The sequence below is a fragment of the Sus scrofa genome, chromosome 1 (genome assembly GCF_000003025.6).
Source record: "Sus scrofa isolate TJ Tabasco breed Duroc chromosome 1, Sscrofa11.1, whole genome shotgun sequence".
NCBI lineage: Eukaryota > Metazoa > Chordata > Mammalia > Artiodactyla > Suidae > Sus > Sus scrofa.
Genome location: NC_010443.5, coordinates 142882851 through 142899519, shown reverse-complemented (window position 1 = coordinate 142899519; position 16669 = coordinate 142882851). Strand labels below are relative to the sequence as shown.

Sequence of the window (16669 nt, the reverse complement as noted above, 5' to 3'; positions counted from 1 at the left end):
AAACTGAAATAGTTGATTACAATGTTTGCCAGGTTCTGCATATATATATATATATTCCCTTTCTTATTTTATCTTCCATCATGGTCTATCCCAAGAGATTGGATATAGTTCTCTGTGCTGTATACTAGGACCTCATTGCATATCCACTTAGAATAGTGTCTTTCTTTCTTTCTTTCTTTCTTTCTTTCTTTCTTTCTTTTTTTTATCTTCCATCATGGTCTATCCCAAGAGATTGGATATGGTTCTCTGTGGTGTATACTAGGACCTCATTGCCTATCCACTTAGAATAGTCTTTCTTCCTTCCTTCCTTCCTTCCTTCCTTCCCTCTCTCTCTCTCTCTCTCTCTCTCTTTCTCTCTCTCTCTCTCTCTTTCTTTATTTTTAGGGCTGCACCTGTGGCATATGGAGGTTCCCAGGCTACAGCTGCTGGCCTACACCACAGCCACAGCAATGTGGGATCAGAGCCGTGTCTATGACCTACACCGCAGCTCATGGCAATGCCAGATCCATAACCCACTGAGCGAGGCCAGGGATCAAACCCGCAACCTCATGGTTCCTAATCAGATTCGTTTCCACTGCGCCAGAATGGGAACATCCCTGGTGTCTTTATTTTTTGATCACTTTCTTATTTCATGGTGCCCAAAGATGTTCCAGGTCATCCTGTATATTTCCATATTTCCTGCCTAACACCTGGAGTCAACTGTTTCCCAAGAACCTGTGGATCTTTTTATTGAAGAATGGTTAGGAAACAAAATCTGAGTGCTGGGTGTGTGTGTGTGTGTGTGTTTGTTGATTGCTAGCAAGCTATTTTCATTCCTGGACCCTCTAAATTGACAGATAGGGAGATATGTGTAAGCAGACTAACCTAGTATGTACACATATGTGTGGATATTTCTGTATATAACAGTAGACTCTGTATTAAGCTAAACATGAGTTTGTCCTTATATCTCCAACTCTGTTCCATTACCATACAGGTAATTCTTACCTCCTCCACCCCAGCACTGAGAGATCTGATTCCTACCAGCTTCCATCCATTTACTTAATTGTTCAGCTCCCGTATACATGCAGAATTGTTTAACCCATAGATCTATGGAGAACAACTTCATCAGCTAGAGTGCAGTGCTTATGTACTTTTGGTACTGACTCCACTCATTTTGGAATTTACTTAGGTCAGCACCCTTTTCCCCCAACTCGTCAGGTAGGTTCGTACTTTGGTAATGAATTTAGATCCATTTGTCACATTTTCCCATTCCATTCTGGATCCTCTGGCTTCCTAAGGGATTTCCTTTTGAATTTGCATATATTAAGGCATACTCTTGGTGCTGTAGAGTTCTGTGGGTTCTGACAAATGCTTTATGTCTTTTGATCACTTTTTTGGGTGTGATATTTTATGATATATTTTACAAAATTGTTTCTCTGCTCTGAAAATCCCCTGTGCTCCACACCATATCACACAAACGCAATGGATGGTCTGTTTAGCAGCTTTAGTTTTGCCTTTCTTAGACTGTCTTATAATTGGGATCATACAGAGTATGGGCTTTTCAGCCTGGGCTCTTTCATTGAGCAATATATACTTAAGGTTTATCTGTATCTTTCATGTTTTTTGATAGCTCATTTCATTTTATCCCTGAATACTAATCATTTACAGATGTACCACAGTCTGTTTATCCATTCATCTCCTATAGGACATCTTGGTTGCTTCCCACTTTGGGGCAATTATGAATAAAGTGGCGATAAACATTCACATTCAGGGTTTTGTGTGTATAAAAAGATTCAAATCATTGGTAAATATCTAGAAGTGTGGTTGTTGAATACTCTGGTGACACTAGGTTTAGTTTTGTGTTAGACAGACTGCCAAACTGTCTTCCACATTGGCTGTGCCATTTTGTATTTGCACCAGCAGTAAATGAGAGTTCCTATTGTTTCTCCTAGCAATTGGTATTGTCAGATTTTTTAAAAAAATTTTTAATTAAAATTTTAATTTTTAATTAAAATTTTAATTTTTAAATTTTAATTTTTAATTAAAATTTTTTTTTATGGTCACACCTGCAGTTCCTGGGCTAGGGATCAAATTGGAGCTGCATCTGACACCTACACCACAGGCATAGCAATGCCAGATCTGAGTCACATTTGTGACTCACACCACAGCTCATGGCAACATTGGATCCTTAACCCACTGAGTGAGACCAGGGATTGAACCAGCATCCTTGCTCACAAGGGCAATGTTGGGTCCCTTACCTGCTTAAGCCACAGTGGGTTATTGTCAGATTTTTACATTTTTAGTCATTGTAATAGATGTGTGGCAGTATCTCATCATTTTAATTTGTTAATCCCTTAAGGACTTGTTGAGCATGTTTTCCTACACTTGTTAGTCTCTGTGTATCTTCTTTGTTTAGGTATCTGTTGGCATCTTTTGCCTATTTTTTAATGAGGTTGTTTGTTTTCTTATTGTTGGCTTTTTTTCCCCCTAATTTTGGATACAAGTTTTTTAACCAGACATGTATTTTGTGAAATTGTCACCTAGCCTGTAGTTTCTCTTTTCATTCCGTTACAGTGTCTTTCACAGGGAAGTTTGTAACTTTATTAAGGGCCAACTTAGCAATTTTATTTATTTTATTTTTTGCATAGACAATCACTCCTTTGGTGTTGTATCCAAAAACTCATCACCAAACCTAAGAGCATATATATTTAATCTCATGTTTTCTTCTAGTTTTATAGTTTTCCATTTAGTATTATCCATATTGATTTTATTTCTGCGATAGGTATTAAGGCCATGTCTAGTTTTCGAGATGTTTATCCTGCTTGGTGTTAACCTCACTTTCCTGGTTATGTGATTTGTTTTTGTCATTCATTTTGGAAAGTTCTCAGCCATTATTATGCGGCGTATTCTGCTCTGCTCTTTCTTCTGGTAACCCAACTACCAAAGTTAAAATTTTTGAAATTGTCCCACAATTATCAAATGGTCTATTTTTTTCATTCTTTTTCCTCTTTGCATTTTGGTTTCAGAAGTTTCTATGGCATGTTTTGTAGACTACTGATTCTTTCCTTGGTTGTGTCCATTCTACTGAGGAGACCATCAAAGCCTGCCTGCCTTCCTTCCTCCTTTACCTTCCCCTCCCCTTCCTCGCCTCTTCCTCCCTCCTCCCTCCCCTCTTCCCCTTCCTCCCCTCCTCCTCCACACCTCCTTCCTCCCTTCCTTCCTCCCACCCTTTGTACATTCTTTTTCTGGCTGTACCTGCAGCATGCAGAAGTTGCCAGGCCAGGGATCAAACCCAAGCCACTGCTGTGAAAACACCAGATGCTTAACCTACTTTGCCACATGAGAACTCTGAATTTTGTACATTTTTGACAAAATGTACTTCATAAGGCATTCTTTATTTCTGTTACACTGCTTTTGATTTCGGTATTTCCTTTAGATTCCTTCTAGAGTTTCCATATTCCTTGCATGTTGTTTATTTCTCCTTTCGAGCCCTAATTTAGTATGGTGATCATATTTTAAATTCCGTGTCTGATAATCTCAATGTTGGGGTTGTATCAGAATCTTTTCCCGATGCTTGCTTTGTCCTTTCAGACTTATTTCTGGTCTTTTAGTGGCCTTGTGGTGATTCTGCCATAAACCAGAAATGTCCTGTAAGGTAATAGAAATGGAAATATGCCTTTCTTGTGAGACTTTATGGTAGTCTCTGTCTCAGTCTTCCTTTGTTTCCTTTGGCAGTGGATTCTTTGAATTCCCTGTGTCCCACAGTTGAATTGGAGGGGGGGGTGTTAGTTCAACTCCCCTCACCTGCAGGGCGGAAGCCTTGCCTTCAGTCATGGGGAGGCATTGGTCAAGTTCTCTGAATGTCACTGGCCACTGCTCCCCCCATCACCACACCACTCTTCCCACACCAACTTGTGCACTGACTGTTCTTTTTAGTTTCCTCTTGGATTTTTTGTTTGTTTGTTTTTTTTAAGATTCCTCTTCCTTTAGTGCTAGCTTCCTTTGCATCTCAGAAGACATTTCTGTGATTTCCTCTAGTGTCTCTCAGTGTTTGGTAGCAGGACAGTATTCCGGCTATGGAGTCAGCTGCTTTGCTGGAAGTAGATATGTGTCTTCTGTGCATTATCCCAGGATGCTTTCTGGTTCCCACGTGTGTTCTCCATTTCAGCTCAAGTTGTGTCTTCCTCTTGGCACCTCTGTCTCCTCTTCCCTAACTGACTTAATCTCTGTGTTTTTCCTCTGTGCACAACTGTGATTATCTCATGCCTTGCCTTCATGCCAGTAACTCAATTTTCAGCTGGGTCTGTTCTCTTCCTTTCTGTGTCCAATTTATTAGCCATGTAACTATGTTACTTTGGTTCTCAGTCTATTTGTTTAGCTCTGCAGTCTCCCTTTTATTTCATTCGGGTATTTTATAATCTTATCTTCGAAATCATGTTTAATTTGATCCAAGGGTTTATTGGGTTATATAGTAGAAAGAACACATGGGAAGCATGCTCTTCTTATTTGGGCTTTTTTCCAGAGTATCCTTTGTATTTTAGTTGTGCTCATCTGCTTGCCTTCCTTTCTCCCTTGCATTTACTCTTTTAAATTATTTATGTGTTTGTTCATTCATTCATTGCCAAACTATGTTTATGGATCTGTCATACTCTTTTTTTTTTTTTTTTTTTTTTTTTTTTTTTTTTTTTTACGTCTTGCCCGTGCCTCATGAGAACTCATAATTTTTAATTTTCTGGGCTATAATGGTGAACTTTTTTTTAAACATTATTCTCTCCTTATCTGTGGTCTTTATATTCTTTGCTTAATTTGTTAAAACAATCAATCTACACTACTTGTAGAATTATTAGAAATGTCAATGACGGAATTCCCTGGTGGCACAGTGGGTTAAGGACCCAGTGTTGTCACTGCTGTGGCCCTGATTATAGCTGTGGTGAGGGTTCAGTCTCTGGCCAGGAACTTCCACCTGCCACAGGTGCAGCCAAAATAATAATAGTAGTAATAAAAGAGAAATGTTAAATGACAACAAGAATTACTGTCTTCACTTCCTGCCCTGCCTTCCTTCATGCATCTCATCCCCTTCCTTTCCCTCTGGTCTTTGGAACCTACCTTTGTACCACTTCTGCACTGAGGGTTCTGCTGAGATCCCCTTATCTCTAGCTCCTGTCTCGAGAGGGCCTCATTTGGATTGGAGATGGTACCACTGGCCTTCTGATGGAGTTCACTGGAAAAGCCTGGTGCTGAAACTCTAGCACATTTCCATATCTGTGGGCATCTGGCAGGTCAAGCTGTGCCTGAAGTTGCTTCTTTTAGTCCTGCCAGAGATAACTTGTTATGAGTACTGTATTTGCGAAGGGGATGCTTGCACACTGATTCGGTTAGGATGATGGCTTCAGCATAAAGGGAGATGTGTTGTTTCTGTCCAAGAAGAGTTCAGATAAAGCTGGAGGGATGGTTTATCAGTGTGACTGGACCCCCCTCTTCTCTTCTGCATCCATAGCTCCCCTGCCCCCTCCACCCCTTCCTCCCCTTTCTGGCTCTGCTTATTCAAGGTGGAATCTCTTCCCTGTTTGGTTCCACTCTCATGATCCATGTCACAGGCTTCGTTCCTCCAGATTTGAGTCCTTTGGGGGTAGATAGGAAAGCTTTTCCTCTAACAGAAGTGGAAAGAAGGCCTTTCGGTCCCAGTTAAAGTGCACCCTTGAACCTTGTGCCTCTCCCTTGGGGAGGCTGGGGCAGACTCTTTTTTAATTTTTTTTTCTTTTTTCAGCCGCACCTGTGGCATATGGAAGTTTCCCAGCCAGGGCTAGAATCTGAACCACAGCTGTGGCAATGCTGTATCCTTTAACCCACTCTGCTGGGCCAGCGATCAAACCTGCACCGACATAGCGACCTGAACTGCTGCAGCCGGATTCTTAACCCACTGTGCACCAGCGGGAACTCCCTGGGGCCAACTTTTCACACTGCACCCCCAAGACACAGACCCTGAGCAGCTGCCCAGTGAGAACAGGGATGGAGTCAGGCTCCTAGTACAAGACCCAGGGTGTCTTAGGAGTGCTAAGCTCTCAAACCTCTAAGCTCCAGGACCCCTTTACTCTCATAAAACTTATTGTAGATTCCCTCTCAATTAAAAAAAAATTTTTTTTGGCCACACCTGTGGCATATGGAAGTTCTGGCGCAACGTATTGAACCTGTACCACAGCAGAATCCAGATCTGCTGTGGTGACAACACTGGATCCTTAACCTGCTGAGCGACATGGAACTCCCCAATTTTTTAATATGGGTTATATCTGTCAATATTTATTACCATCGGAGTACCCGTCGTGGCGCAGTGGTTAACGAATCCGACTAGGAACCATGAGGTTGCCGGTTCGGTCCCTGCCCTTGCTCAGTGGGTTAAGGATCCGGCGTTGCCGTGAGCTGTGGTGTAGGTTGTAGACGCGGCTCGGATCCCGCGTTGCTGTGGCTCTGGCGTAGGCCGGTGGCTACAGCTCCGATTCGACCCCTAGCCTGGGAACCTCCATATGCCGCGGGAGCGGCCCAAGAAATAGCAACAACAACAACAAAAAGAAAAAAAAATTATTACCATCTTAGGAATGAAAACTAAGAAAACATTTTAAAGTCCATTAATTCATTTAAAATTATAATAAACTGGTGTTAACACATAGCGAATGCTTTAAGGAAAATAATACTATTTTCCCAGGCTGCACACATTTGGTGAGGAGGGTGGCATTGTTTTATATTTTTGCAGCTCTCCTTAATGCCCAGTTTCTTAGAAGACAGCTGGATTTTCTTATCTGCTTCTGCACTCAGGCTGGTGCTACATCATCTGCCCTATGGTGTCTGCAAAGCTCTGCCACCTGCTCCTGAGGAAATGAAGGTGAAGCAGGCTAATAACTTGTACTGATTGTGAAAAAGTTATGCCTCTAGTGAGCCTTGAAAGCATCTTCAAAACTCAGAGGTTCCCAGTCTGTACTTGGAGAACGTCTATGCTATACAGATACCAAAGGGAACCTTTTCTGTTCCCATCACCAAAGTATTTCCTGTTACGTCATTGGAGGCAGAGTCACCTGGTGGCTTGAGCACAGTTTTGAGTTCAATAGATAAGAGTTTGGATTTCAGACTCTACAGGAGCTGTGTGACCTAGGGCCACAGGCTTGTTTTGTTTCCCAGTTGATATCTTTATGCACTCCCTCTTGATTATAAAGGTGATATGTCCTCATTGCAAAACATGAACATAACAGAGATCTATCCAGTTAAATTTGGGACTTCTCCCCTCATCCCCATTATTAGATGAGAATAATAATAGTATTGACTTTGCTGGGTTGTTGTTATGAGACTGAAATGAGTTTTTAAAAAGTGTGCGTGTGTGTATGACATTCAGAAGACTGCAAACTCTCTTTAAGGTTTAGCTACATTTGAAGTTTCTGCTGTGGTGCAGCAGGTTAAGGATCCAGCATTGTCACTGTGGCGGCTCTGATCCTTGGCCCAGCACAGTGGATTAAGGATAAGGCTTTGCTATAGCTGTGGTGTAGGTCACAGCTATGGCTCAGATTCAATCCCTGGCTTGGGAACTTCCATATGCCATGGGTGCAGCTGGAAAAAAAAAGTTCAGCTATGTTATTTTCAGATACCATATATTGGTCACCTCTGTGGTGAAAATCATGGGCTTGTGCATCTTTTGCCCATTTTTCTGTTAGATTGTCTGCCTTTTACTTACTGATTTGTAGGAGTTTATTTCTTATTCTGGGTATGAGTCTTCTCTCAGCTCTAATATCTTGCTGACTCTGGGAAAATCACAGATTCTCAATTTATTTTTCTGTAAAACCAAAACAAAGATATGGCTAGTGTAAAGAATAAGTTAGATAAAAGAAGTCATCCTTGTTTTAAACTACAGAATACTATATAAATAAGCATTTATGTTATCCAGCAACCTTCTCTGCAAATAAGAATTGAGACACAGATCTATTGTTACCGATTTTTCCTCTCAGCAGTTACACAAAAGCAAAGAGAATGTGTTGGGAGCTCTGCAAAATAATGTTGTATAAGGTGACCCTGAAACTTTCAGAAGAATAATTGCTATGGGGTGCAAGGTAGCACCATCGTTAGGGTGGTTGTGCGCTAAAACCAGATTGATTTTAAAAAGCAAGACTACTTAAATAAAGTGTACTTAAGAAATTCCTGGAGTTCCCGTCGTGGTGCAGTGGTTAGCGAATCCGACTAGGAACCATGAGGTTGCGGGTTCGGTCCCTGCCCTTGCTCAGTGGGTTAACGATCCGGCGTTGCCGTGAGCTGTGGTGTAGGTTGCAGACGCGGCTCTGGTGTAGGCCGGTGGCTGCAGCTCCGATTCAGCCCCTAGCCTGGGAACCTCCATATGCCGTGGGAACGGCCCAAACAAATAGCAAAAAGACAAAAAAAAAAAGAAGAAATTCCTTTACTGAGATATGATTGGCAGACAAAAAGCTGTATGTATTTAATGTATATAGTTTGATGAGTTTGGAGATAAGCGTACACCCATGAACTGTCACCACAATCTATGCCCTAAACAGCCATCACCTCCAAAAGCTTCCTCCTGCCATGTTTATGATGACAATGTCTGTAGTAAGAACACCTCATGTAAGATCTACTCTCTTAGGAAAATTTTGTCTGCCTTACAGTATTAATAGTTATCCCACGAAGCAGATCATTTATCTTACAGAACTGAAACACTGCACCCTTCAACTAATATTCCCCACCCTGGCCCCTGACACCCACCTTTTTGCCCTGTGCTTATGTGGGTTCGATTGTTTTACACAGGTGGGATCCTGTGGTATGTGTTTTCCTGTTTCTGGCATCTGTCATTGAGCATAATGTCCCTCAGGTTCATCCATGCTGTTACAAATAGGATTTCCCTCTTTTTTGAGGCTGAGTAATATTCTGAAGTGCTCAGGTTGCAAAACCCAAGATAGGTTGGCTCTGGGTGTGCCTGGTGCACTGGTCTGGTGTGGATTCTCTGGCAGCTAATGGCCCTGTATCCCCCTGTGAGATCCCAGGGTCAGGAGGGAGTGTTGGTCTTGCTGGTGACCCGTATGTGTATGTGTGTGTGTGTGTGTGTGTGTGAGAGAGAGAGAGAGAGAAAGTAGAGCAACCACCCAGGGACAGCCGAGTCACATCTCACAGCTGTTTGAGACCACCCTGTCCTCCCACACTGGGAGTGGCAGGAGCAGTTGTTACACCCATAAACTGGAATAGGTTCGGAAGAGAACACTGAAAACCACAGACACTCAGTGCCTGATGGTGGGGAGCAGAGGGTTTTCAAGGGGCAGGTGTGGGCTCTGCTCTCCTCTGCTGTCCTGCCTGGTTGGGTCAGTGTCCTGATGGGCAGGCAGCTGCTGAGGGGCTGGAATCACTGGAACCCATGCCCGGATCCTGCGCTGTTTGTTCCCAAGGGGTTGTACCTGGTTGTTATTCAGAGCCCTTGGGCCAGTATCTGGGGTCGGGGTTTGAAGGCTTCCCCATCCCCCACTGAAAGTTGTTATGCGAGAAGACTGGGGCACCCTCCAGCATTACAGATCCATCTGCTAACTGGGTTCCAGTCCCCAGTTTTCTACCTGACTTCAGTGTGCAGGATGAGCAGACACTGAGGCTGGGCAATTGAAGGCAGAGGTGAAGACTTAGGGAGCAGGCTCTTTGGGTGGCAGCGTGGCAAGGAGGCTGGTTTGGTGTGGGGGACCTGTCCATGCAGACAGACCGCACAGGACCTGGTCACCTGGCCGTGCCCTTGGAGGGCCAGCCTGGGGTGGACAGGGAACACGGCCATCATCTGTGCTTACGATGCTGGGATATGGTTGCTATGTCCCTTTTGTGAATGGAAAATACTTACTGTGCATTCAGTGATGTCCAGATTACATGCTATCCTTGTGGAAAAAAAATAGGATGCCATGTACCTTCTGAAGCAGCTGGACACTGGGCAGGAAGGCTCTTGCTCAGGTTGAACTGCAACCCTCCTCCTCGATGCCTTACCTTGGCTCCTGGTTCTGCTGTTCCAGGCCACAGGTCTGCCCGGGTCACTGGTTCCCTCCTGGAGCCCATGGGCTTGTGCAGGTGGAAGGGGCAGGTGTGTCGTAATGACTTGAGACTGGATTTCTTTTCTTTTTTTTTTTTTTTTTTTTTTGGATCCTTAACCCACTGTGCCACAGCAAGAACTCTGAGATAGGATTCTTGGAGCAGTGTAGTTGGAGGAGGGCAAGGAGCCCATCTGGAGCTGAGCAGAGGTCAGACTATGAGAGCCCTGCCTTCCATCAGCTCAGCTGCTGTAACAAAAGTACCACAGCCTAAGTGGCTTAAGGATCTGCATTTATTTCTCGTGATTCTGGAACCTGGGGAATTCAAGATCAAGGCACCTGCAGATCTCATGTCTAGTGAGAGCCTGCTTCCTGGGTCATAGTTGGCTGTCTTCTTGCTGGGTCTTTGGGTGGCAGAAGGGTGAGGGGACTCTACAGGGCCCCTTTTATAAGGGTGTTGCCAAAACTCGATCTCTGTCTACTGGTGCTGAATGGAAATGCACAGAGTTTGGGGTGAAGGAGAAAAAGATAGTTTTTATTGCTTTGCCAGGCAAAGGAGGCCACAGCAGGCTAATGCCTTTAAGACTATGCCCTCCCTTGGGAGAGAATAGGAGATGGTCTTTTAGTTTGGTAGTAGGAAAATGGGGTTTCAGATAAGGATCAGGGTAGATGCAAGCTTGCATTCTTCAAAACTGGTGTTCAGTGGCCCTGGGGCTGTGGTCCTCTTTCTTTTTGGAATGAAGAATGCTTCATCAAGTAGTGAACATCTTTCATTTGTTGGGGGTTTTAGTTCTTCAGACGAGCTCAGAATATGTGTATCCCTTGAGGAGGACCCAGGGCCCTCCCCCAAGGCTGCATCATTGTTTCTTGACTGTTCCTCTCTTGTCTGCATCCCCTCCTTTCCCGGATTAGCAACTGTTTGGACCTGCCCTTTGGAGCTCAGGGAAGGCCATGGAGGCTGGAGCTTATTCCCTAAAAACAAAAAATGGGTGACACAGAGGCTTTTGTGCCCAGGAGCCCCACAGGGCCCTGCTGGGTTACAAGGGCACTAATCCTGATCATGAGGGTGAGCCCACCCTTATGACCTAAACACTTTCCAAAGGCCCCTCCTCCTAATACCAACATCGTGAAGGTTGGGTTTCAACATAGGACATTCTGGGCTACACAGATATTCAGTGTTGGGTGGGGAGAGGTCATATTTGCAGGGGGCTTGGGAAGGAGGTTGGGTGCCTGGTCACTGTGCAGACTGATAGCTGAGAGTCAGCCAGTGGGTGGCTTGGGATGGGGACTGGGGGACCCACCTTGAGAACACAGATAGCACCTTCTCTTCCGGTTCTGCAGGCTTTGTCCAAGTCTCGAGTGGAGGCTGGCTGCTGCTCTGCGTTGATTACAGTTTGAAATGCACTGCTCAGCCCCATGCTGCCGCACACCACAGAAATCCCGTTTCCCTCTAATGAGGTTTCAGCTAGCATGTTGAAAAGAAGAAAGCCTTTTAATTAGATTGGTAGTAATTGAGCTCCCAAACCACAGAAGCCTTTCTCTCGGAAGATAAAGACACGGATGCAATTAAAAAAGGAAAGCCACCTGAACGGAACACTGGCTAATTTTAAGTCCATTAAAACCAACAACTCCTTAATAAGTCGAGGCAAGGGACATATGTCCTAAAAGACTTTATCAGTGCTTTCAGATAAGACTGGAGATGGGGCTGGAACTAGACTGTTCCTGCAGTTCAGATGCATGACTCTGTCAGAGACTGTCCTTGGCACAGGGGGCAGAGAAAGGTTAATTAGCTCCACAACTTTTTCTGCCAAAACCCCCTGGCATGTGGTGTTTTGCAAACATGGGATCCATTTTTCCTGTAAGTGAACTGGCGGCAGTTTCTGGAGACAGTTCCTGGCCTGGGACCCCGGGGACTTGGTCCCCTGTCTTCCTGGGCAGCCAGATCCTCTCTGTGGGATTTACAGCCACCTTTCCACCTGAGCTGGCAGGGCAAGGACATAGATGCATCAAAGAATCTCCTTACACATTCTGCACTTTTGTATTTTAATGGGCAGTAGCATCCATTTCTCATTTGCATGCCTGCCCTGTGACCACACCCCGGCTGATGGTGCTCTTTCTGCTACTGGGTCTGTTTTTGTGAATGCCTTCAGGGAACATGGCCAGGCAGTTCTTGTGGGAGGGGCTCATAGCCGTTGCCTCTGGGCCGCTTGGTAACACCAAGGTACTACATACTTTCTGCTGAAGAGGGTGGAAATTGGTAATTTATGGGGTCTTTTATGTGGAATTGGAGCACTGAACGCTGAATAATGGCATCCTTAGTGTAACTATTGCAGGGAACTTGCTCATTTGTCTCTGTGCCCACCCTGGCTTTTGCTAGGCCACTTTGGGCTTTGCCAGCCATGATAAAGAGCTGGTTGCATCCCAGTTGGAAAAGTCAGAGGTTGACTAGCATCTGCTTTGTGTGCCCTGTGCGGGAGCAAAGCCACCATCAATATGCTGTCCTGAGCTCCCTGGACAGAATGCACACTTGGTGCCCCGCTGGCCCCCACTCAGTTTGGAAATGTAGAAAGAGAGGCTCTTGACTCAGATCCAAGTGTGAATGGCCCCTTCATAAAGTCACTTCACCTTTCTGATCTGTAGTTTGCTCACCTGAACAGGATTTACTTTGCAGGTGTGTATCAAGGTATGCTGCCCAGTAATTGGATAATGGGAGGAAAGTCAGGAAGACCCTCGGGGCCAAGGGAGAAATGGGGTCCATGTAGCACTATTAGCACATGGGCAGCAGCTGTCAGAGTCCAGGCTCCCTTTCTGGGGGAAGGAAGGGTAAATTTGTGTGTGTGGGGGAGGCCGTGCCCGCAGCAAGTGAAAGTTCCTGGGGCCAGGGATGGAACCCTTACCACAACACTGACCTGAGTCACAGCAGTGACAACATCAGATCTTTAGCCCACTACACCGCCAGGGAACTCCAACCTAAAATATTTCGGTTTGCTTAAAACTCTATCCACTGTGGTAATAAACTGGACTTTAAAAGATTGGAATTTGCTCCCCATTTTCTTTTGTTAAGTATACAAAGGATAAAAAATAATTTATGAAGGAAAAGGAAAATGAGCTAAACCATGACCAGGCATCATCTCTGGATGGTAGGGTTGCAGGGTTCTAATTTTCTTCTCTATGCTTTCACATCTTTTGTCAGTGCTCTATAATGCGTGTGTATCACTTCAGAGTAAGTGGAAAAGCTTCACTCTGGAGAAATGCTACTTGAATGTATTTGGAAGTGCTCCGTGCATTCTAATTTCCGCACATCCCAGTGGTCCCAACTGTCAGGTTCATGCGTGAATGATAGTATCATTTCCTCTTGTGTAAACCCTATAAATGCTATTTCTCACTCTCTCTCTTTCTCTCTCTCTCTCTTTTTTTTTTTTGCTTTAAAGGATGAGAAAAACCAAGTGTTAACCACCAACATTTGGCTGCAAATGGTAAGTTGAGACAGTGGCAGTCGTTGCCAACTGGGCTTCCTGCTCTTGATTCCAAGATGTCTTAGCAGGAATTTCAGGGAAGTGGGGTCCCTGAGAATCCCCAGGACTGTGCTCCTGGACTTCACCCATGTCACCAAGGAGGCAGAACATCCCACCTTTACCTGCTCTGGACTGCCCCCTGCAAGGTTCAGGGCATGCTCCTGTTTCACTACAGGGTGACTTGTGGAAATTTCAGAAGCAGAAGAACGCAAGACAATGGTAAGATGCAGGTCTGCATGTGCCCATGCACAGCCTGCACTGTAAGGGGTCCCCAGAGCTCAGAGTGCCTGCATTGCACCTCTTGCCTGAAGACATGCCTGTCTGAGTGCAACAGAACATTGCCTAAGCTGGAAGTCCTCAGGCTTCCTGCTCTGGTGACCCCTGCAAGAATTTTGAAATCCTGTATTTTTTTCCTTCATGGATCTTACCTTGACTTCTAAAGTTCTAACCACAATTTAATTAACTGAAAATTGTGTCACTTCCATCCAGTTGTCAATATTGACATTAAAAATCAAACTGTAAGTCTTTTTTTAAAATTGAATCTATTTAAATGCCATATAATTTGATGGCCAAATCATTCACTTAAAAAAATATATAGGAGTTCCCCTTGTGGCACATCAGAAATGAGTATCACTAGTATTCATGAGGACGCAGGTTTGATCCCTGGCCTCACTCAGTGGGTTAAGTATCCGGCATGCCGTGAGCTGTGGTGTAGGTCACAGACATGGCTTGCATCTATCTGGCCTTGCTGTGGCTGTGGTGTAGGCTGGCAGCTACAGCTCCTATTTGACCCCTAGCCTGGGAACTTGCATATACTGCATGTGCTACACACACACACACACACACACACACACACACACACACACCCTTCTTTAACTGTTGGATGTTTTACCCAGTCTCTTTTCTTCTCTGCACTAGTCTTCCACACAGAATTCTATCCTAATGTGATACAACTTCATGTTTGAAATTCTCTTGTTAATTATTCTTAGTTCCCTCAAATGTTAATATTTATACAAAATTGTTCCTTCAGAAAATAAGTGCTAAGATTTTTTTATTCTGGATTGATTTAGGATTACACTGATTATTGGTACATAATTCATCAAGATGAAACTAATTGTTAATTTTAATAATTATTAAACATAAAAATTGGAAATGTACCTCTCTACCAAAGACAGGGTTGTGTTTTAAAATTGTTTATGTGTTCATAGATGACTAGTTTTTATTGCTAAAAATGAGACATTAAGACATATTTCACCATAAATTCTATAACTTTTAAAAATAAATGTAGTAACATGTATAGTTCGGAATGAAAGGCACTTTGTGATAGCAGTGTTATTCAATTCCTTGAACTACTTCTGGATTACATGCCGAAAATAATAGCGATTTCATAAAGGTATATCAGCTAACAAGTTCATTAGTTTCTCCTTCAATTTTGCTGAAAGCAAATAATTAAAATCTATTTGATCTTTGAAAGTACTTGTCATCCAATTTCTAACAAAATTGACACTTACGCTTGTTTTTGTTTTTTTAGTTTCTTAGTTTTTTTTTTTTTTTTTCTTTTTAGGGCCGTACCTGCAGCATATGCAAGTTCCCAGGCTAGAGGATGAATTGAAGCTGTAGCTGCCTAAGCCACAGCCATAGCCACATGGGATCTGAGCCTTGGCTGCAGCTTATACCACAGCTCATGGCAATACTGGATCCTTAACCCGCTAAGTGAGGCCAAGTATTGAACCTGCATCCTCATGGATAATAGTCTGATTCGGTTCCACTGAGCCACAACAGGAACTCCCTATTGTTTTGTTTTTTAATTTTATTGGCATATAGTTGATGTATAGTGTATGTTAGTTTTAGGTGTACAGCAAAGTGATTCAGTTATACATGTATATATATATCCATCTATCCATTCCTTTTTAGATTCTTTTCCCATATAGGCTATTACAGAATATTGAGTAGATTTCCCTGAGCTGTGTAGTAGGTTCTTGTTAGTTATCTATTTTATATGTGGTGTGTGTGTGTGAATCCCAGCCTATTTTGAATTGACTTTTTTTGGTTTTGGGGTCAGTAACCCCAGCTGAGTTGAAAGAGGGGGAATTGGTCTTTCTTTGTGAGTGGGAGGGATGCTTAACCATGGAGACAAAGGGTGCTCCCAGGCAGTTCTCTGGCAGGTGAGTTTTAGCTGGATACAAGTGGAAGTGGAGAAAGAGAAAGCAGAAAATGGATTTACTTCATACTGTGTGCTGTGTCTCAGGGGTATACTTAGCTGTGCCTTATACCCCTTGCAGAACCTCCATGTTATGAATAAAGTAGAAACCTTTGAGAGTTTCCCGTGCAGGAGTTAAAGCAACACTTTTCAGTGAGTGGATCCCACCTATACACCTATGCCCCCTGAGACCAGCTTCACTCCTTTGCCAGGGGTGCAGGGTCTGGAAGCCAGCCCTTCCTCAGTGGAGGAGGTCCCACCTCCTGGTGCCTGCTGAGAGCTAGGTTTTCAGAAGGGCTTCTGTCTGTGGGTCATTCTCACTGGCATATGTACATGCACCTTGGTGATGCCCTGGTTTTCTCTCCCCTTTACAACAAGGTCCCCCTGAGCCCAGGCCTCCACTGTCCTCAATCTCTCCCCTTGCATTCGCAACTCAACTCCCCTTCATTTGGCTCTGTGTGGGCAAATCACTGACCTCCAGCTTACTAAATATTATGAGCAATAGTTTTCCACAGTTTTTTGGATGAGAATTTTCTCTTTTTATGGCTGCACCTGTGCATATTGAAGTTTCTGGGCTAGGGGTCTAATCAGATCTGCAGCTGCAGGCCTACACCACAGCCACGCAACACCAGATCTGAGCTGCATCTGTGACAGTGCACTGCAGCTTGTGGCAGTGCTGGAAACTTAACCCATTGAGCAAGGTCAGAGATCAAACCTGCATCCTCATAGAGACAATATCAGGTCCTTAACCCACTGAGAAAGGGAACTCTGAGAATTTTCTAATCTACCGAGAAGATGAATTTATAGTGAGCACCAATATACCAGCCTCCTGGATTCTGTAATTAGCATTTTACTTTACTTGCTTTATCCCATCTCTGGCCATCTATTCATCTAATTTATTTTGTAATGCAGCTCAAAGTAGAATAGTGGACATT

The 16669-nt window shown here is 43.8% G+C and overlaps 1 protein-coding gene across 1 annotated transcript in view; it reads left to right on the top strand.

Annotated features, from left to right (window-relative positions):
- Positions 1-16669, top strand: part of CHRNA7 (cholinergic receptor nicotinic alpha 7 subunit) — a 133428-nt gene that overhangs the window by 37605 nt on the left and 79154 nt on the right. Inside the window, exon 3 of the mRNA XM_021098695.1 lies at positions 13451-13495. Coding sequence (XP_020954354.1) covers positions 13451-13495 — 45 coding nt within the window. The remainder of the gene's footprint in view (positions 1-13450; positions 13496-16669) is intronic.